This window comes from Taudactylus pleione, unplaced genomic scaffold, assembly GCF_031769625.1.
Source record: "Taudactylus pleione unplaced genomic scaffold, aTauple2 ptg000201l, whole genome shotgun sequence".
NCBI lineage: Eukaryota > Metazoa > Chordata > Amphibia > Anura > Myobatrachidae > Taudactylus > Taudactylus pleione.
The window spans coordinates 63,468,950-63,484,144 of NW_028284603.1; the positions used below are offsets into that span (position 1 = coordinate 63,468,950).

Sequence of the window (15,195 nt, forward strand, 5' to 3'; positions counted from 1 at the left end):
AAGAGACTATACAGTGGTAATAATTGCTTTATTCAAATATTTGCAGCAACATTGCATCTGATAACAATCAGAGCAGTTTACTTGGAGGACAGTCTCCCGATTTAATCCTGGTGTATTTTAATAATGTTTACAATTGTGTTGTCATGTATGATGCTTATATATGTGTAACAAATTTTGCCGCTTTCACACATGTCCATGCCTTCTGCTGTGGTACATGTGACACCTTGCACACTTTTTCAGCACAATCTTCACTACATGTTGTGTGTCCAGTACTTTTATTAATGATATTAAAAGTTAAGTTGTACATATAAACTCGAGAGTGCCCCTAATTTTTGAGAGCCTGTTCTTTTTCTCTTAAATGTAATGGGTATAGAGCAGGGGTTCCCAACCACGGTCCTCAAGGCACACTAACAGTCCAGGTTTTAAGGATAGCCATACTTGAGCACAAGTGACTTATTAGTACCTCAGTTATATTGATTTAACCATCTGTGCACAATCATGGATATCACTAATACCATGACTGTTATACCCCTTTTCCACCTAAATTCCGGGTCTGACCCGGAGTTGGAACAAAGTTCCTATCCGGATCAGACCCGGAATTTTGCCGGCGCTGACTCGGGATATTCCCGAGTCAGCGCCGCTCACACCGCAGTCGGGTCTGCATAGACCCGGCTTTTGCTGAGTGAAAGTGGACGCTTGGAGATGACGTCATCTCCAAGCGCCACTGAAGCCGGACCAATCGGCCGGCTAGCAGCGCACTCCAGGTCATCGTGACCCGGAGTGCGCTGTTCCCATAGCAGGGTTTCACGGGCTACGCCCGTGTTAAACCCTGCTAGTTACCTGGGTTGGATTGCCGGGTTACTCGACCCGGCGATCCAACCCTCTGCCCTTTTACACCAGGGAGCTGCCCGGGTTAACCCTTCAAAAACCCGGGTTTTAGCTCCGGTGTAAAAGGGGTATTAGTGTGCCTTGAGGACCAAGGTTGGGAATCACTGGTATAGAGCCTAGGGGGTCTATTTACTAAGCAGTGTTAGGAGACTGAGTGAAAAGTGATAAGTCAGTGATAAGGTGCCAGCCAATCAGCTCCCAACTGTCATTTTTCAAACACAGCCTGTGAGATGGCAGTTGGGAGCTGATTGGCTGGTACCTTATCACTTTTCACTCAGTCTCCTAACACTGCTTAGTAAATAGACCCCTATATCATATATCTTGCAGGGTCTATATTCAGTTAGGCAATCAATGATTATGTCGTGGTTAGCTTCTGGATACATCCCTGGTAAGGGATACATTGGAAAGATTGTTATGGATTAGGATATAAAATTAGAAAACTGTAAGTTGCTAAAAAAGAAACGTTCTCACAAAAAAGTGTATTTCCACACAGAGCCGTAACTAGACTTTTTGGTGCCCTGTGCCAGAGAGAGCATGAGAGCATGCACAGTGACAGAAGCAGTCAGAGCTTCACGCGTGAAGTATGGATGTTCATATGCTGACCCCCCTATACTAGAGTCACTTATCTGCAGCATAAACAAGCACTGACTCACCATAGCAAAAACTGGGAAAGCTGGCACCCTGAAGTTAACTGGGTCACTGGATTAGATCATGTAGTAAGCATCCGCCATTGCTCTAATGGGAAAATCCCCATAAGTGCCATTACAGTTACTGTCAAATTTGCCAGACATATCTTTGCAGTATGAATAGTACGCACATGTAGTAACATATCAATAAATACATGTGGTATCAAACTAATACTTCTTTGTTGCAAATATATTTATTCATTTGTAGTAAATGTCCTAGCTTTGTCTTAGCAAGATATTGGTACCACCGCTGCCAGTACCTATGATGGCCTTTACAGCTTTCACGTGTCTTGGAGGTGGAACGTCATCAAGTAAGCTCGCCGCCAGTGTGTCGCATATGGATGAGGTTGCTCCTGGTGACGTTTGGGTTTAGGACGCAGAGAGAGGGGCTTCCTGGAGGCGGAGGAGCTGAGCTGTGTGACAGTCCTAGTGCTGTAGCCGGGGGAAGTATCTACACACAGGCCAGGGGCTAACTGCTTCCAGCCAAGGTAATGAGCCCCCTATGACACATTACCACCTCTTTATGTAGCCGCAGATTTTAAGGATTGTAATGGATGGCTGTGCTGTGTCTCCATTGCTAGACTGACAAGCTGGAGACAAGGGTCTGAGTAATACAGTATATATAAATTACCCATTCTAGGTTCATATACACTCACACTGGCAGATAAAGAATACTGCCTGTGATATACAATTATTCATTTGTTGCGTCCATTTAAAGTGCAATGAGCTGTGCAGTCTGTGTCATTAGACCACTAGTCATTTGTTTATCTGCTGTTTTGTTATGATGTTTCTGTCCTGTAATTGATCAGTCTCAGATGCCCTAACTGTGATATGAGACCTATTGTGGGGCCCCTGATTGTCAGATGGGAAATGCATGTTAAAGAGTAGTAATATAAGGAAGCTGATGTTCATCAGAATATAATACTGCAAACATTACCAACAATGTACAAGTTTTTCTGTGCTTGCTGCATGCTTGCAGAATTTGCTTATATCTGCTACAAATCCCAGGTGCAGTGAGGTCAGTGAGTCTAAAATAAATACTACTGGCATCTTTTCCAGAGACTATTTAATCATGCACATCAGGCATTGCCCCATTATGTCTTTGGACTGGGTAGACATCAGAGCATCCAGAAGAAACCCACGCAGCCACAGGGAGAATGTGATTCCTCACAGACAGAACACTGGTCTTTCCTTTTCACATTTAGGGGAAGGGATTTATGAAATCTTAGAGAGAGAGAAAATGTCAACCAATGACCTGTCATTTTGCAGACCGTGCTAGAAACAAATGACAGAAACTGGTTGGTATGAGCCATTTCTCCACTTTTTATCTCCAAGATTTGATCCATTTCCCCCTTAGTGACGAATAGATATGAGAGGGAATCCATTACTAATATATATACATTTGTCGTGGATTACAGCCTGCAATCTTACTAGGATTTAGAGATTCCAGGTAAAACTGGCATTACTTACATTAGATGTCATTACTTGCTCCAGTGGTACTTATGATGCGTATGACACTTTCTACCACAAAGCTTTTTTTATTGCCTGGTTCCTTAAGCATGCATATTAGGCCCTAGTATATATGCTTAAGAAATGAAGATCCTTCATTCAGTTATATACCTTGTTTTGCATTTAAAGAAAAAAATGCTGCTTTAAATCTCAGGCCACAACTCAAATGCTGTTGTATATGGGCCTCTTTGTATTGTTAATACTCATAATTCTTCCCGGTCTTCTGCTGCAAAATGTTATGCTGTATTGTACTATAGCAACATGTCTGATGACTTGATTTCAGGGTGTAGGTTATCCTACAATAAGACTACTATTGGAGCTAATACATAAAAATGGCAATTTTGAAGAGCTTAAGAAAATATGACTAAATAAGTGGTTCTTTCTCCTGTAGGGCGTGTTCATTGAACCTTTTATCAGCGCAGATATGGAGCTGGCTCACAGTCTACTCCTTAAAGAAGATGCTCTGGCCCAGGTTACAGAGGCCAAGAAATCAGTCTTTGTTTTTGAGTGGCTGCGGTTTCTGGATAAAGTGCTCGTAGCAGCAAACAAGGTAAATGTATATTTCTGCAATGTTTTATAGTTACAAAATAAATCCTACATAATTGGCCATAAATTCAACAATTTAACATTGTTAATGGTACAGAACACAGAGGCGCATCATACTATTGTCCATTCTAGCACCCTGCATCTGTCACAACCCGTGCAGTTCCTCTCTCTGCCTGGGGTGTCACTCTCTGCTCTGATGTTTGTAGCACACTCAACTGATGCAACAAACTGCTGAGATACAGACCTGAGTGTGCTAGAAGCACCAGAGCAGAGAGTGACACCCCAGGCAGGAAAGAGGAATTGCATGGATTGTGACAGGTGGAGGGTGCTAGAATGAACAGTAAAAACTTCCAACTTGTTGCTCCTAACTGGCTTCATCAGAAACGGAGCAATGGTTATAAGACTGAAGGCATGCAAAAAAAAAAAAAAATATTCGCCACCTTCCAAAGGTATAATCTCATGTCCACAAACAACTGGTGATATGTTTTACTCATAGCAGCAGAAATATTGCCTTCAATAATTGCCCCTCCCCTTTAGAATGTAAGCTCTTACGAGCAGGGCCCTCTACCCTCTTGTGCTTCTCCTTACATCTACTTCTTACTCCCCACTAGGGCACCTAACACTTGGATACTTTGCTTTGTTGCTCATCTGGGTGTTATGGTTGCTAATGTAGCAATGTATATTCATGTTCCTGGTCCTGTATTGTATAGTACTGTAAGTCACCAAATGTCAGCAACAACCCATGCAATACACACATGCAAAGAAATCAAACCATAGATGTCCATAAATTAAGTTGTGAAATGACACAGGGAAAAAGTATTGAACACGCTTACAGAAATGTAATACTTTGTACAAAAGCCTTTATTGGTAATGACAGCTTCAAGACGCCTCCTGTATGTAGGAACTAGTCGCATGCATTGCTCAGGTGTGATTTTGGCCCATTCTTCCACATAAACAGTCTTCAAATCTTGAAGGTTCCTTGGGTCTTTATTTTATGAACTCTAATCTTTAGTTCTTTCCATAGATTTTCAATTGGATTCAAGTCAGGTGATTGGCTGGACCATTCTAGCAGCTTTATTTTCTTTCTCTGAATCCAATTGAGAATGTCCTTGGCTGTGTGTTTGGGATCATTGTCTTGCTGAAATGTCCACCCTCGTTTCATGTTCAGCATCCTGATAGATGGCAGCAGATTTTTATCAAGAATGTCTTGGTATATTTTTCCATTCATTCTTCCTACAATCACATGAAGTATGTCGGTACTGTATGCTGAAAAACAGCCCCACACCATGATGTTCTCACCTCCAAACTTCACTGTTGGTATGGTGTTTTTGGGGTGATGTGCAGTGCCTTTTCTCCTCCAAACATGGGGCCTGATTCAGAGGCGGACGCTCTGACCAGAGCGCTCGCTCTGAATCAGGGCCCTCCTCCATTAAAATAGAGCGTCCTCCTGGACGCTCGTATAGCTGTGGTTGCCCACCCACAGCATATACGAGCGTCCAAAAAGATGGTCGCGATGGTCTTGACCATCGCGACCATCGGACTTGCGACGGAGACCCAGCGGTAGGGTCTCCCTGCCACAAGCCCTGGAGTGATTTTGGCTCTATCAGAGCCAAAATCACTCCCACTGACATCACTAGTGATGTCAGTGGGGCCGGCTTCAGACGGTAGGCGTTCCCATGGGAACGCATCCATCTTGCAGGCATGCCCCCGGCACGCCCACCAAAGGGGGCGTGCTGTCAGTCACCATCGACAGCATGCCCCCTTTGGTGCGAGACCCGGAGCGACAGCTTGGCTGTCGCAGTCCGGGTCTCGCGCATGCGCACGACGGAGCTCCCTCCGTCGTGCGCATGCGCAGTGGGGAACATCGACCCACTTGCGAGCGTACTGCCGCTTGCGAGTGGGTCTGAATGACCCCCATGGTGTGTATCATCCAAAGAGTTACATTTTGGTCTCATCTGACCAGACTATATTCTCCCACTATTTAACAGGCTTGTCCAAATGTTGTGCAGCAAACTTTAAACAGCTTCAACATGCTTTTTCTTCAGCAATGGAGTCTTGCGTGGTGAGCGTGCATGCAGGCCATGACGGTTTAGTGCATTACTTATTATTTTCTTTGAAACAATTGTATCTGCTAATTCCAATTCTTTCTGAAGCTCTCCACAAGTGGTCCTTGGGTCTTGGACAAGTCTTCTGATAATTCTTTCCACTCCTCTGTCAGAAATCTTGCGAGGAGCACCTGGTCGTGTCCGGTTTATGGTGAAATTGTGTTCTTTCCACATCTGGATTATGGCCCCAACAGTGCTCACTGGAACATTCAGAAGTTTAGAAATCCTTCTGTAACCAATGCCATCAGTATGTTTTGCAACAATAAGGTTGCAAAGGTTTTGAGAGAGCTCTTTGCTTTCACCCATCATGAGATGTTTCTTGTGTGACACTTTAGTAACGAGACGCCATTTTATAGGCCATCAGTTGGTACTGAACCAGCTTATATTAATTTGCACTGACAAGGGGCAGGATTGCTTTCTGATTACTGATAGATTTCAGCTGGTGTCTTGGCTTTCCATGCCTCTTTGCACCTCCCTTTCAATACTTTTTCCCTGTGTCATTTCACATTATTACACATAATTCAACTTAATTTATGGTCATCTATGGTTTGATTTCCGTGCATGTGTGGATTGCATGGGTTGTTGCTGACATTCTGGTGAAAATGGCAGTTCAATAGCCCCATTACAAATATATTTACTGAGAAAAATGTTGATGTATTCAATACTTATTACACACACACACACACACACACACACACACACACACACTCACTCACTCACTCACTCCACGGCACTCGACCATCTGGGGTGCCCTTGGTATGTGGCCACACCATCTACATAAAAAATATCATACAAACTCGGCACTCACATGCTTTTCTAACTGCAACTCCTTTGAACATAGGGAATGTTGGTTCCAAAATATTGCAATAATTTGTTAAGCTGCCCACCGCTTCACGGTCATTCCCATCTAGCCAGTCCCTACACTGATTCTCAGATAAATGAACTTGATCTGCCATCTTGGGCTCATAGCCCTGGGTGTGGTCCTGCATCTTTAAGGCAGCACCCAGTTTCATGTTTAAAATTTATGCAAGCTTGAGCACAAGATGGCCGAGTTTGTATGATATTTTTTTTATATATATATATATATATATATATATATATATATAATGTATATGTGTGTGTATTTTCGCAGAGATTTACTATAATGCAATTTGTTGTCTTCTGAAAATATTTTAATGTAATATTTCGAAATTATATGTGTGTGTGTGTGTTTATATATATATGTGTGTGTGTGTGTGTGTGTGTGTGTATATATATATATATATATATATATATATATATATATATATATATACACACACACGTATTGGTGGTCTAACGAATCTTCTGAGTCTATTTGCCCTATTATTCTAGATTAGAATAAAGGGTATATTTTAATATTAATCATATCTTTCATATTCATTTTGTACATTTCTATTTGAAAATAGTGCTCCCGAAAAAGTATTTTTTTTTCTTTTAGCTCTTTCTAATTTAATAATACTGAGACATTCTAAGCATGTCGGCATTTCGATCAAGTCAGTATTCGCATGTCGATTTGATGCACGTTGACATGATGAATATCAACCTAACATACCACAACCATGTGAATGACTAAAATATTTTCTGTGTAATGACTGAAATATTTGCTGCGTAGTATGTGTGCGCAAAGAGAGTTGTCTAAAATACTAATTCCCATAGGAGGCATGATGCTGAACATCCTAGAGCTTCATATTTGAAAACAACCGAAACATAATTTAATGCCATGTTATGTTCCCTGTCATCAGTCAAAACATTTCTTTATTTTAGCCATCTTACTTGGAAGTACTTATTGAAGTGTAATTGAAATCAAGGATTATAGAGGACAACCTAATCTAGTATAACTTTGTGTATCCACTGGAGCCGAGAGAAAACCATTCACCAAAGCTGTGGCTGTTGGGTTATAGACATCCAGCTCAGTGTAGCCTGTAGTGTTTAAGAAGCATGCTATAACAGCCAGTCTATTCTTTCAAACACCTCATCAGCTTTGTGATCTGCTTTTTTTTTTTTTTTTTTTTTTTGTACGTTTTATTTTGAAATGACAAGTATAGAAATGTGATACTGTATGCCTTTTATAGCTGGGGAGATGTACTAAGCTCTGGAAAGTGATAAACTACCAGCCACTCGGCTCCTTACTGTCATGTCACAGGCTGTTTGAAAAACGACAGTTAGGAGCTGATTGGCTGGTAGTTTATCACTCTCCAATGTATCACTTTCCAGAGCTTAGTACATCTGCCCCTACATGTATTGACAATATAGAATTTGGACATGTTCCAAAAGTTAACCCATCAAGATGATTCTATAGCCATACTTCATACAAACTTTCCACAGTCTTAACCGGTTACCTGAGGAAGCTCACTGATCCTAAATATTCCTTAAAGTTTAGCTCTCAATCCTGAAGCCTCAGATCATTCTCATGAGATTATGTATTTAGAAATAATACTTGTGAAGCACTCGGCTATTTCTGGGGAAAGGTGTTTTAATACACACACCTAGCTTTCAGATTAGCAGTAGATGTAGCCATACACTCTATATGGATGGCCCTGGCCAGAAGCCTAATATGTCTGTTACCGAATGTATAAATTGTATGCGTTTTCCCTTTACCTCCTGCCACATGGCAGTGTGTGTATAGTGAGCGTGATATGTATACATATTTATGTTGTCCATGTCATGTTACTTTGTTTACCCTGTTTTGTATTATTGCTCTGTACGATTCTGCAGAACTTTTGTGGTGCCCTATAAAAAAATGCTGATGATTATAATATTTACTATTTATTACCAGTTATTTATATAACCTGCATATATTCCTCAGAGGTTACAGAGACTATTTGGCCATTCACATCCGCCCCTGTCCCAGCGGAGCTTACAATCTGTTTCCTACCACATGCACACATACACACTATTTTTTTTTTATTGGGAACCAAACCTACCAGTATATTTAATTTTTGCAGTATGGAAGGAAACCCACGCAAGCAGGAGAGAATATACAAACTCTACACAAACACAAGACCTCAGTTCTGTGAGAATAATGCTAACAACTACACCATCCATGCTGCCATAAAAGTAATTTCACAACACTTTACAGTGCTTGGTTTAACGTGCTATATAATATAGCTCATATCCTTTTCTACTTCATCCACTGGAGTTACACTGGGGTATAGTCGGGTGATGAGTGGAGCCTGGCACTTTAATATTCTTAAGAGTTTAAGCTGGCACATACCTCGCTATACCCCACTGGCCTCAGTTTAGATTATGTGCCCGAAGGAGCCGGGTGCTTATTTTGGGCTGCTATCAGCCTTTATTTTTTTTTCTCATTTATTTTTATGATCTGGGATTGGGTTCTTGCAACCACGGATGCCAGCTTGAGGGGCTAGGGGGTGGTGGTTCTGCATACTATTTTGAATCTCAAATCCTTAAATGTTCATTTAATGTTTCACCGGTTTAAGATGTAATACTTACACTCTGTGATACCAGACATGGAAGCTGGAGAGTTTCTGGTGTCCTTGGATATTCAGGATGCTTACTTGCACATTCCGATTTGGGAACCTCATCAAGCATTCCTCAGTTTTGCCGTTACTGCACTCTCATTTCCAATTTCAGACTTGTCCTTTCGGCCTTTCATCACCACCCCGTGTATTTATGAAGATAAGGAAGGTTATAATTGCTCACCTTCTACCTCTAGGCGTGGCCATTTTACCATACCTGGACGACTTCCTAATCAAGGCACTATCGACTGTTGCACTGAGGAATCATGTGACCTTGACACATTGTGTTCTCATTACCCACGGATAGATTGTAAATTTCAAAAAGTCCAATCTAGTACCGTCTCAGCACCTTCTGTTCCTGGGCATGATCTTTGTCACTTCCCTGGAAAGAATTTTTCTTCCTCCAGACAAGATGCAGGCCATGGTTCAGTTGGTGCTCAAAAAGAGGTTGTGTCGGTTCATTTATGCATCCAATTACTGGGCAGAATGGTAGGCTCCTTCGAGGCAATTTAATTTGGCAGATTTATTTCCAGACCTTTTCAGTTGGATCTACTGTTCCAGTAGACGTAGGCCCTTCTACCGATCAATGTTCTAGAACTCAGAGCAATTTTCACATGCTATCAGCGGTGTCTCATATTGTAAAGGGAAAACCGTTTTGAGCCCAATCATACAATGCCACGGCCATGGTGTACATAAATCGCCAAGGGGGAACGCAAAGCCGTCTAGTCATGCAGGATTCTGCCTGCATCCCACAGTCAGCGGAAAGGCACGTTCCAGCCATTTCAGTTGTGTTCATCTCCAGGGTAAAGAACTGGGACTTCATCCAGAAGTGTTCCAAAAGCTGGTTCAGTATTGGGTCAGACCAGAAATAGATCTCATGTCTTGGCACAATCACCAGCTTCCAAAGTATTGTTCCAGGACGTGAGATCTGGGGGCATCAAGCGCGAGACAACAGCTTTTAATACTGGTGGCCCTGGATTGGTCTTGACTGGCTTGGTAGTCGGATCTTCTTCAGCTTTTCGCTGATAACCCTTGGCCATTGCCGTCACAACAAGGTCCCTTCATTACAGCGGCTTTGTTTAATGGCATGGTTGTTGAAGCCTAGATTCTGATGCAGAAGGGTATTTCGGAAGAAGTGATTCCCACTATGCTTCGGGCTAGAAAGCCGGTTACCATCTCATCTGGCGATCTTATGTCTCTTGGAGTGAGCACTGTAGTTTTCTGACAACCTTCTTCCGTCTTTCCTGACCCTTCCTGTTCCTTCAGGTTGGGGTCGATGCAGGCCTTCGTCTGGGCCCTTTAAAGATGCAAGTTTCCACCTTATCCATCTTTTCCAGCACCAGTTGGCTTTGTTTTCGGATCTCTAGACTTTTCTGGAGGGGATCCTTCAAGTTCAGCCGCCATTTGTTCCTCCTGCAGCCCCATGGGATCTTAACCTTGTTTTACAGTTTTTGCAATCTGACGTGTTTGAGCCTCTCGAAGATGTGGTTCTCAAACATTTATCATGGAAAACAGTTTTGCTCTTGGCCCTTGCTTCCACTCAGACAGTGTCTGAACTTGGGGCTCTGTCGCGCCATTCTCCCTATCTTGTTTTTCCTGATGACCGGGCCGAACTCCGTACGAAGGTGACCTTTTTGCCTAAGGTTGTTTTGTCCTTCCACATCAATCAACCTATTGTGGTCCCGGTTCTTTCATCAGATGACACCTCTTCCGAGTATTTGTATTTAGTTCGTGCCCTTCCAATGAACCATAACCTGAGCTGGTCTGTTTCCAAGCAGACCATTTCCAGGTGGATCCGTCTTGTCATCCGTCAGGCTTACGTAGCCAATGGTTGGGCTCCGCCTAGATCTGTTTCAGCACACACACTTTTTTTTTGGATCCAGGAAGATCTCCCCACTTTTTCTTGCTATTTTTGCTGTCCACGTTTTGGACAAAATTCATACACTCTCACTGCGAGTAGTGCAAATTCGCATTTCTAATTGAATTCCGCGTATCTCGGGTGAGTGTGCGAAGGCGAAGTGAGCGAATTATAAGGAGAAGTGAAAGTTTTTCGCCTTTTGAAAACTCTCGACTAATTAAATTCCCCTCAGTCGCTCTCTCTCTCTCTCTCTGTCTCTCATTCTCTCTGATTTCCGTCTCTACTCGGATTTGGCCAATATTAATTGAGGGCTTGATTCAGCAAGGATCGCAGTTGCTAATACACACGCAATCGGTGCGTACTAGCTATTGCGATTGGGACTGCGATCGCAGAGGCTCCAGGGTGATTGACAGGAATCATTTTTGGTGGGTGGTGACGAGGGGTGGTGGTCAGGGAGACGCAGATGTACCAGTGCCGTTGCAGGGGGTGCATAAATTAGCCACTGCGATGCCATACGCATGTGAGGTCTCATAGTGTGCGTGGTCGTTGACAATCTCTGAGTAGGGCACGGGCTTGTGCAAGTGTGTGTGAGGCTGTGATGGTACTCTATTGTACCGATGGTTTCACTATTCTTCTAAGCATTGCGGATTTGTGTAAAGTAAAGTGGGCGTCCTTATGTTGTGCTGAGTTTACATTGCGATCACAGTGGATTAGCATGCTATCGCAGTTGAAGTGCATGCGTACGCAGTATTGCGATCCGTAGTGAATCAGGCCCTCAGGACAGTGGGGTATAGAGGGAGAGGAGCCTAATTCAATTCTTAAACCTACTGTATAAAAGTGCCAGGCTTCTCTCATCACCCATCTATACCCCATTGTAACTCTAGTATCCCTCATTGAATGTGAGAAAGGGATTTATGGGTAAGTACCGAAATCCAGTTTTTGCAGAGTTAAGAAAAAATAATTTTGACTGCCGACCTTCTACAATCGTCATGGTAACTTGTAGTGATTTTTTTTTTAACAAATTTATTGTACTAAAATAACATTTGTATATCATCACGTGTTTACTAAGGGTTTACACTTTAATATTTCCCTTCACTTTTTTAGCTAATTTTGTGGATTTCTAATCTTATTGGTCTTCTTATAATCCTTTTTTTATTAAGAGATTGGACTTAAATTCATTTTTTAGAATACGTACAGCGGAATTATAATTCTATTATAATGTACCTTGCCCATTTCTATCACAGACCGACATCAAAGAGAACCAGAAAAAACTTGTGGAACAGCTCACCGGGCTCATAAGCAGCTCCCCTGGACCACCCACCCGAAAACTGCTAGCCAAGAATCTTGCCACTCTCTATAGTATAGGAGACACTTACACTGTCTTTCAAACACTAGATAAGTGCAATGAAATGATAAAGAGCAAAGACGACTCTGCCGCCTATCTACCAACCAAGTTGTAAGTCTTAAAGCATGGTTATTTAGGATTGTTGTACTATTTGGATTGAAAGACTGTAAATTTATTGTACAGTGTTTATCTTCCTGTGCTACAAATTCATATTGTATAGATCTAGTGTGTTTTCTGATTATGCAATGCAAAGCTCATTGTTTTTCCATTGCTTATGGAATATCATGTTCTTGACGATACAGCATTACTTTTCCTGCTAGCAAGTGCCAATTTGTCAAGATGCTACGAAACTGAGCCATATTAATTTTAGTAGTAGCCTTAAAGCCTGGTACACACTAGATGATATATTGTCCGATTTGGCATATCGGGCAGTGTGTACCCGACTGTTTCACCGTCGCTCCCGGCATCGGCAAGTGTGTACGCACTTGCCAATGCCGGGACCTGCCGCACAACACATGGGCTGGGTGCACATCATTGAGTGTGTACCCAGCATACAGCCTGCAATCAGGCTGTCAATCAGTCTCCAGAGCAACCACAATAGAATACATTGAATGAAATGTTACCTTTACAGTGGTATATGGATCATTGACAGCGAGGATTTGTTTCTGGAGAGGTTTAAGTCTTGATACCATCCTACTTCCTATTTACAGTAATACAGTAGTTCACTCCAAGAGAGATGCTATAGATATGAAGATATAAATCTGAATTTTAAATGTTACTTGTTTGGTTCTTTTAGTAAAAAAAAAAAAAAAAAAAAAAAATGCATCAAAACCACAATATAAATGCTATTTAAAAGATTTGTGTTTCCTCCTATGAAGAAGAAATGTGTGTGTGTGTGTGTGTGTGTGTGTGTATATGTATATATAATGTACACTCAGACATATATAAACTTTCAGCAAGGCTGGGGAACACTGGACCAAGGGATTATAGGTTGGGGATGGAGTTGGCACCTATATTAAACTGTAGCTTTAAAAGTAAGCCCGAAACCCCCACCCAGCAACCCAACAATTCCAGTGTTCTTCCTTCTGGAGGGTTTGGAGGCCGGTTTACAACTTCATTCTGTACAAGATTCGACCCTGTCACTTTCGTTCCTGCGGCTTTTCTTTCCAGGGTCCAAACCCTTTTTAGCAAAAGGAGGGGGATTTAACCCCCTATTGTACCTCAGCACACTGAATAATACCTGCAACAATATATGAAGACTATATGGTCATAGAAATTCAGAGATATTAGTTGCATGCATTTGCAAATACATGGGAGGCTGCTGGGCCACGTCACGGCTTCTCTGTTACCAGCAGTCCCTAACACTAAGGGGTTCACGTTCGGGGCGCAGTGCACCCCAAAAATCGTCCATCCCAGGACCCCCCCAGGGCATCACACGAAAATGGAAAAAGAGTGACAGTGCAGTGTAAAGTATAGCTGTGTGTGAGTAATCATTAAGTGTGGAATGAGAGGTTAAAATATATGTGAAAAAATACATGAATAATAAACAAACATAAAAGGTGATGTGAAAAGCAACTATGTGTATTAAGTGGTGATGCCCTGAGGAGGCCCAGCCAGACCAGTCCCGGGGGCCCTACGCCCAAACGCTCACCCCAAATGTAAAATATACCAATTATAAGGCCTCACGATAAAGGCACATATATCATTTTGTCAAATGTAAGGCCTCATGATAAAGGCACATACATAAATGCATCCAAATTGAGAGCCAGCTTACCTGGGAGTCACCCCTGGGAACTCCAACTAGCACTACTAGAACCAGCATGCCCTACTAATGCTGGCTCCTTCATGCAACTCATAACAAACAAACAAAAATGGCAGCTGCTCAATCAATCTAGCAGTACTAATCAGGTGCATGAAAGGGAGGGGTCATACTAAGTAGCAAAAGGAGGGGGATTTAACCCCCTATTGTACCTTAGCACACTGAATAATACCTGCAACAATATATGAAGACTATATGGTCATAGAAATTCAGAGATATTAGTTGCATGCATTTGCAAATACATGGGAGGCTGCTGGGCCACGTCACGGCTTCTCTGTTACCAGCAGTCCCTAACACTAAGGGGTTCTGGTCTGGTCTGGTCTGGCTGGGCCTCCTCAGGGCATCAGGGCATCACCACTTAATACACATAGTTGCTTTTCACATCACCTTTTATGTTTGTTTATTATTCATGTATTTTTTCACATATATTTTAACTAGGGATGTGCAGGCTCGGATAGGTTCGAGTTTGCACGTGGAGTTCGGATTTTTCCCTCCAAAAAAACGGAACTCAGAACGAGGCAAAACGTCATCTTACATGGACGAACATCATCATTCCTGGACAAAAGACAAGGAATGATGATGTTCGTCCATGTAAGATGACGTTTTGCCTCGTTCTGAGTTCCGTTTTTTTGGAGGGAAAAATCCGAACTCCACGTGCAAACTCGAACCTATCCGAGCCTGCACATCCCTAATTTTAACCTCTCATTCCACACTTAATGATTACTCACACACAGCTATACTTTACACTGCACTGTCACTCTTTTTCCATTTTCGTGTGATGCCCTGGGGGGGTCCTGGGCTGGACGATTTTTGGGGTGCACTGCGCCCCGGACGTGAACCCCTTAGTGTTAGGGACTGCTGGTAACAGAGAAGCCGTGACGTGGCCCAGCAGCCTCCCATGTATTTGCAAATACATGGAACTAATATCTCTGAATTTCT

The 15,195-nt window shown here is 42.4% G+C and overlaps 1 protein-coding gene across 1 annotated transcript in view; it reads left to right on the forward strand.

Annotated features, from left to right (window-relative positions):
• The first annotated feature begins 1,925 nt into the window (after nucleotides 1-1,925).
• HEATR5B (HEAT repeat containing 5B) overlaps nucleotides 1,926-15,195 on the forward strand; it is an 88,868-nt gene continuing 75,598 nt past the window's right edge. Inside the window, exons 1-3 of the mRNA XM_088477431.1 lie at nucleotides 1,926-2,062; nucleotides 3,475-3,633; nucleotides 12,337-12,548. Of these exons, the coding sequence (XP_088333557.1) occupies nucleotides 3,508-3,633; nucleotides 12,337-12,548 (338 nt within the window). The 5' untranslated portion in view covers nucleotides 1,926-2,062; nucleotides 3,475-3,507. The remainder of the gene's footprint in view (nucleotides 2,063-3,474; nucleotides 3,634-12,336; nucleotides 12,549-15,195) is intronic.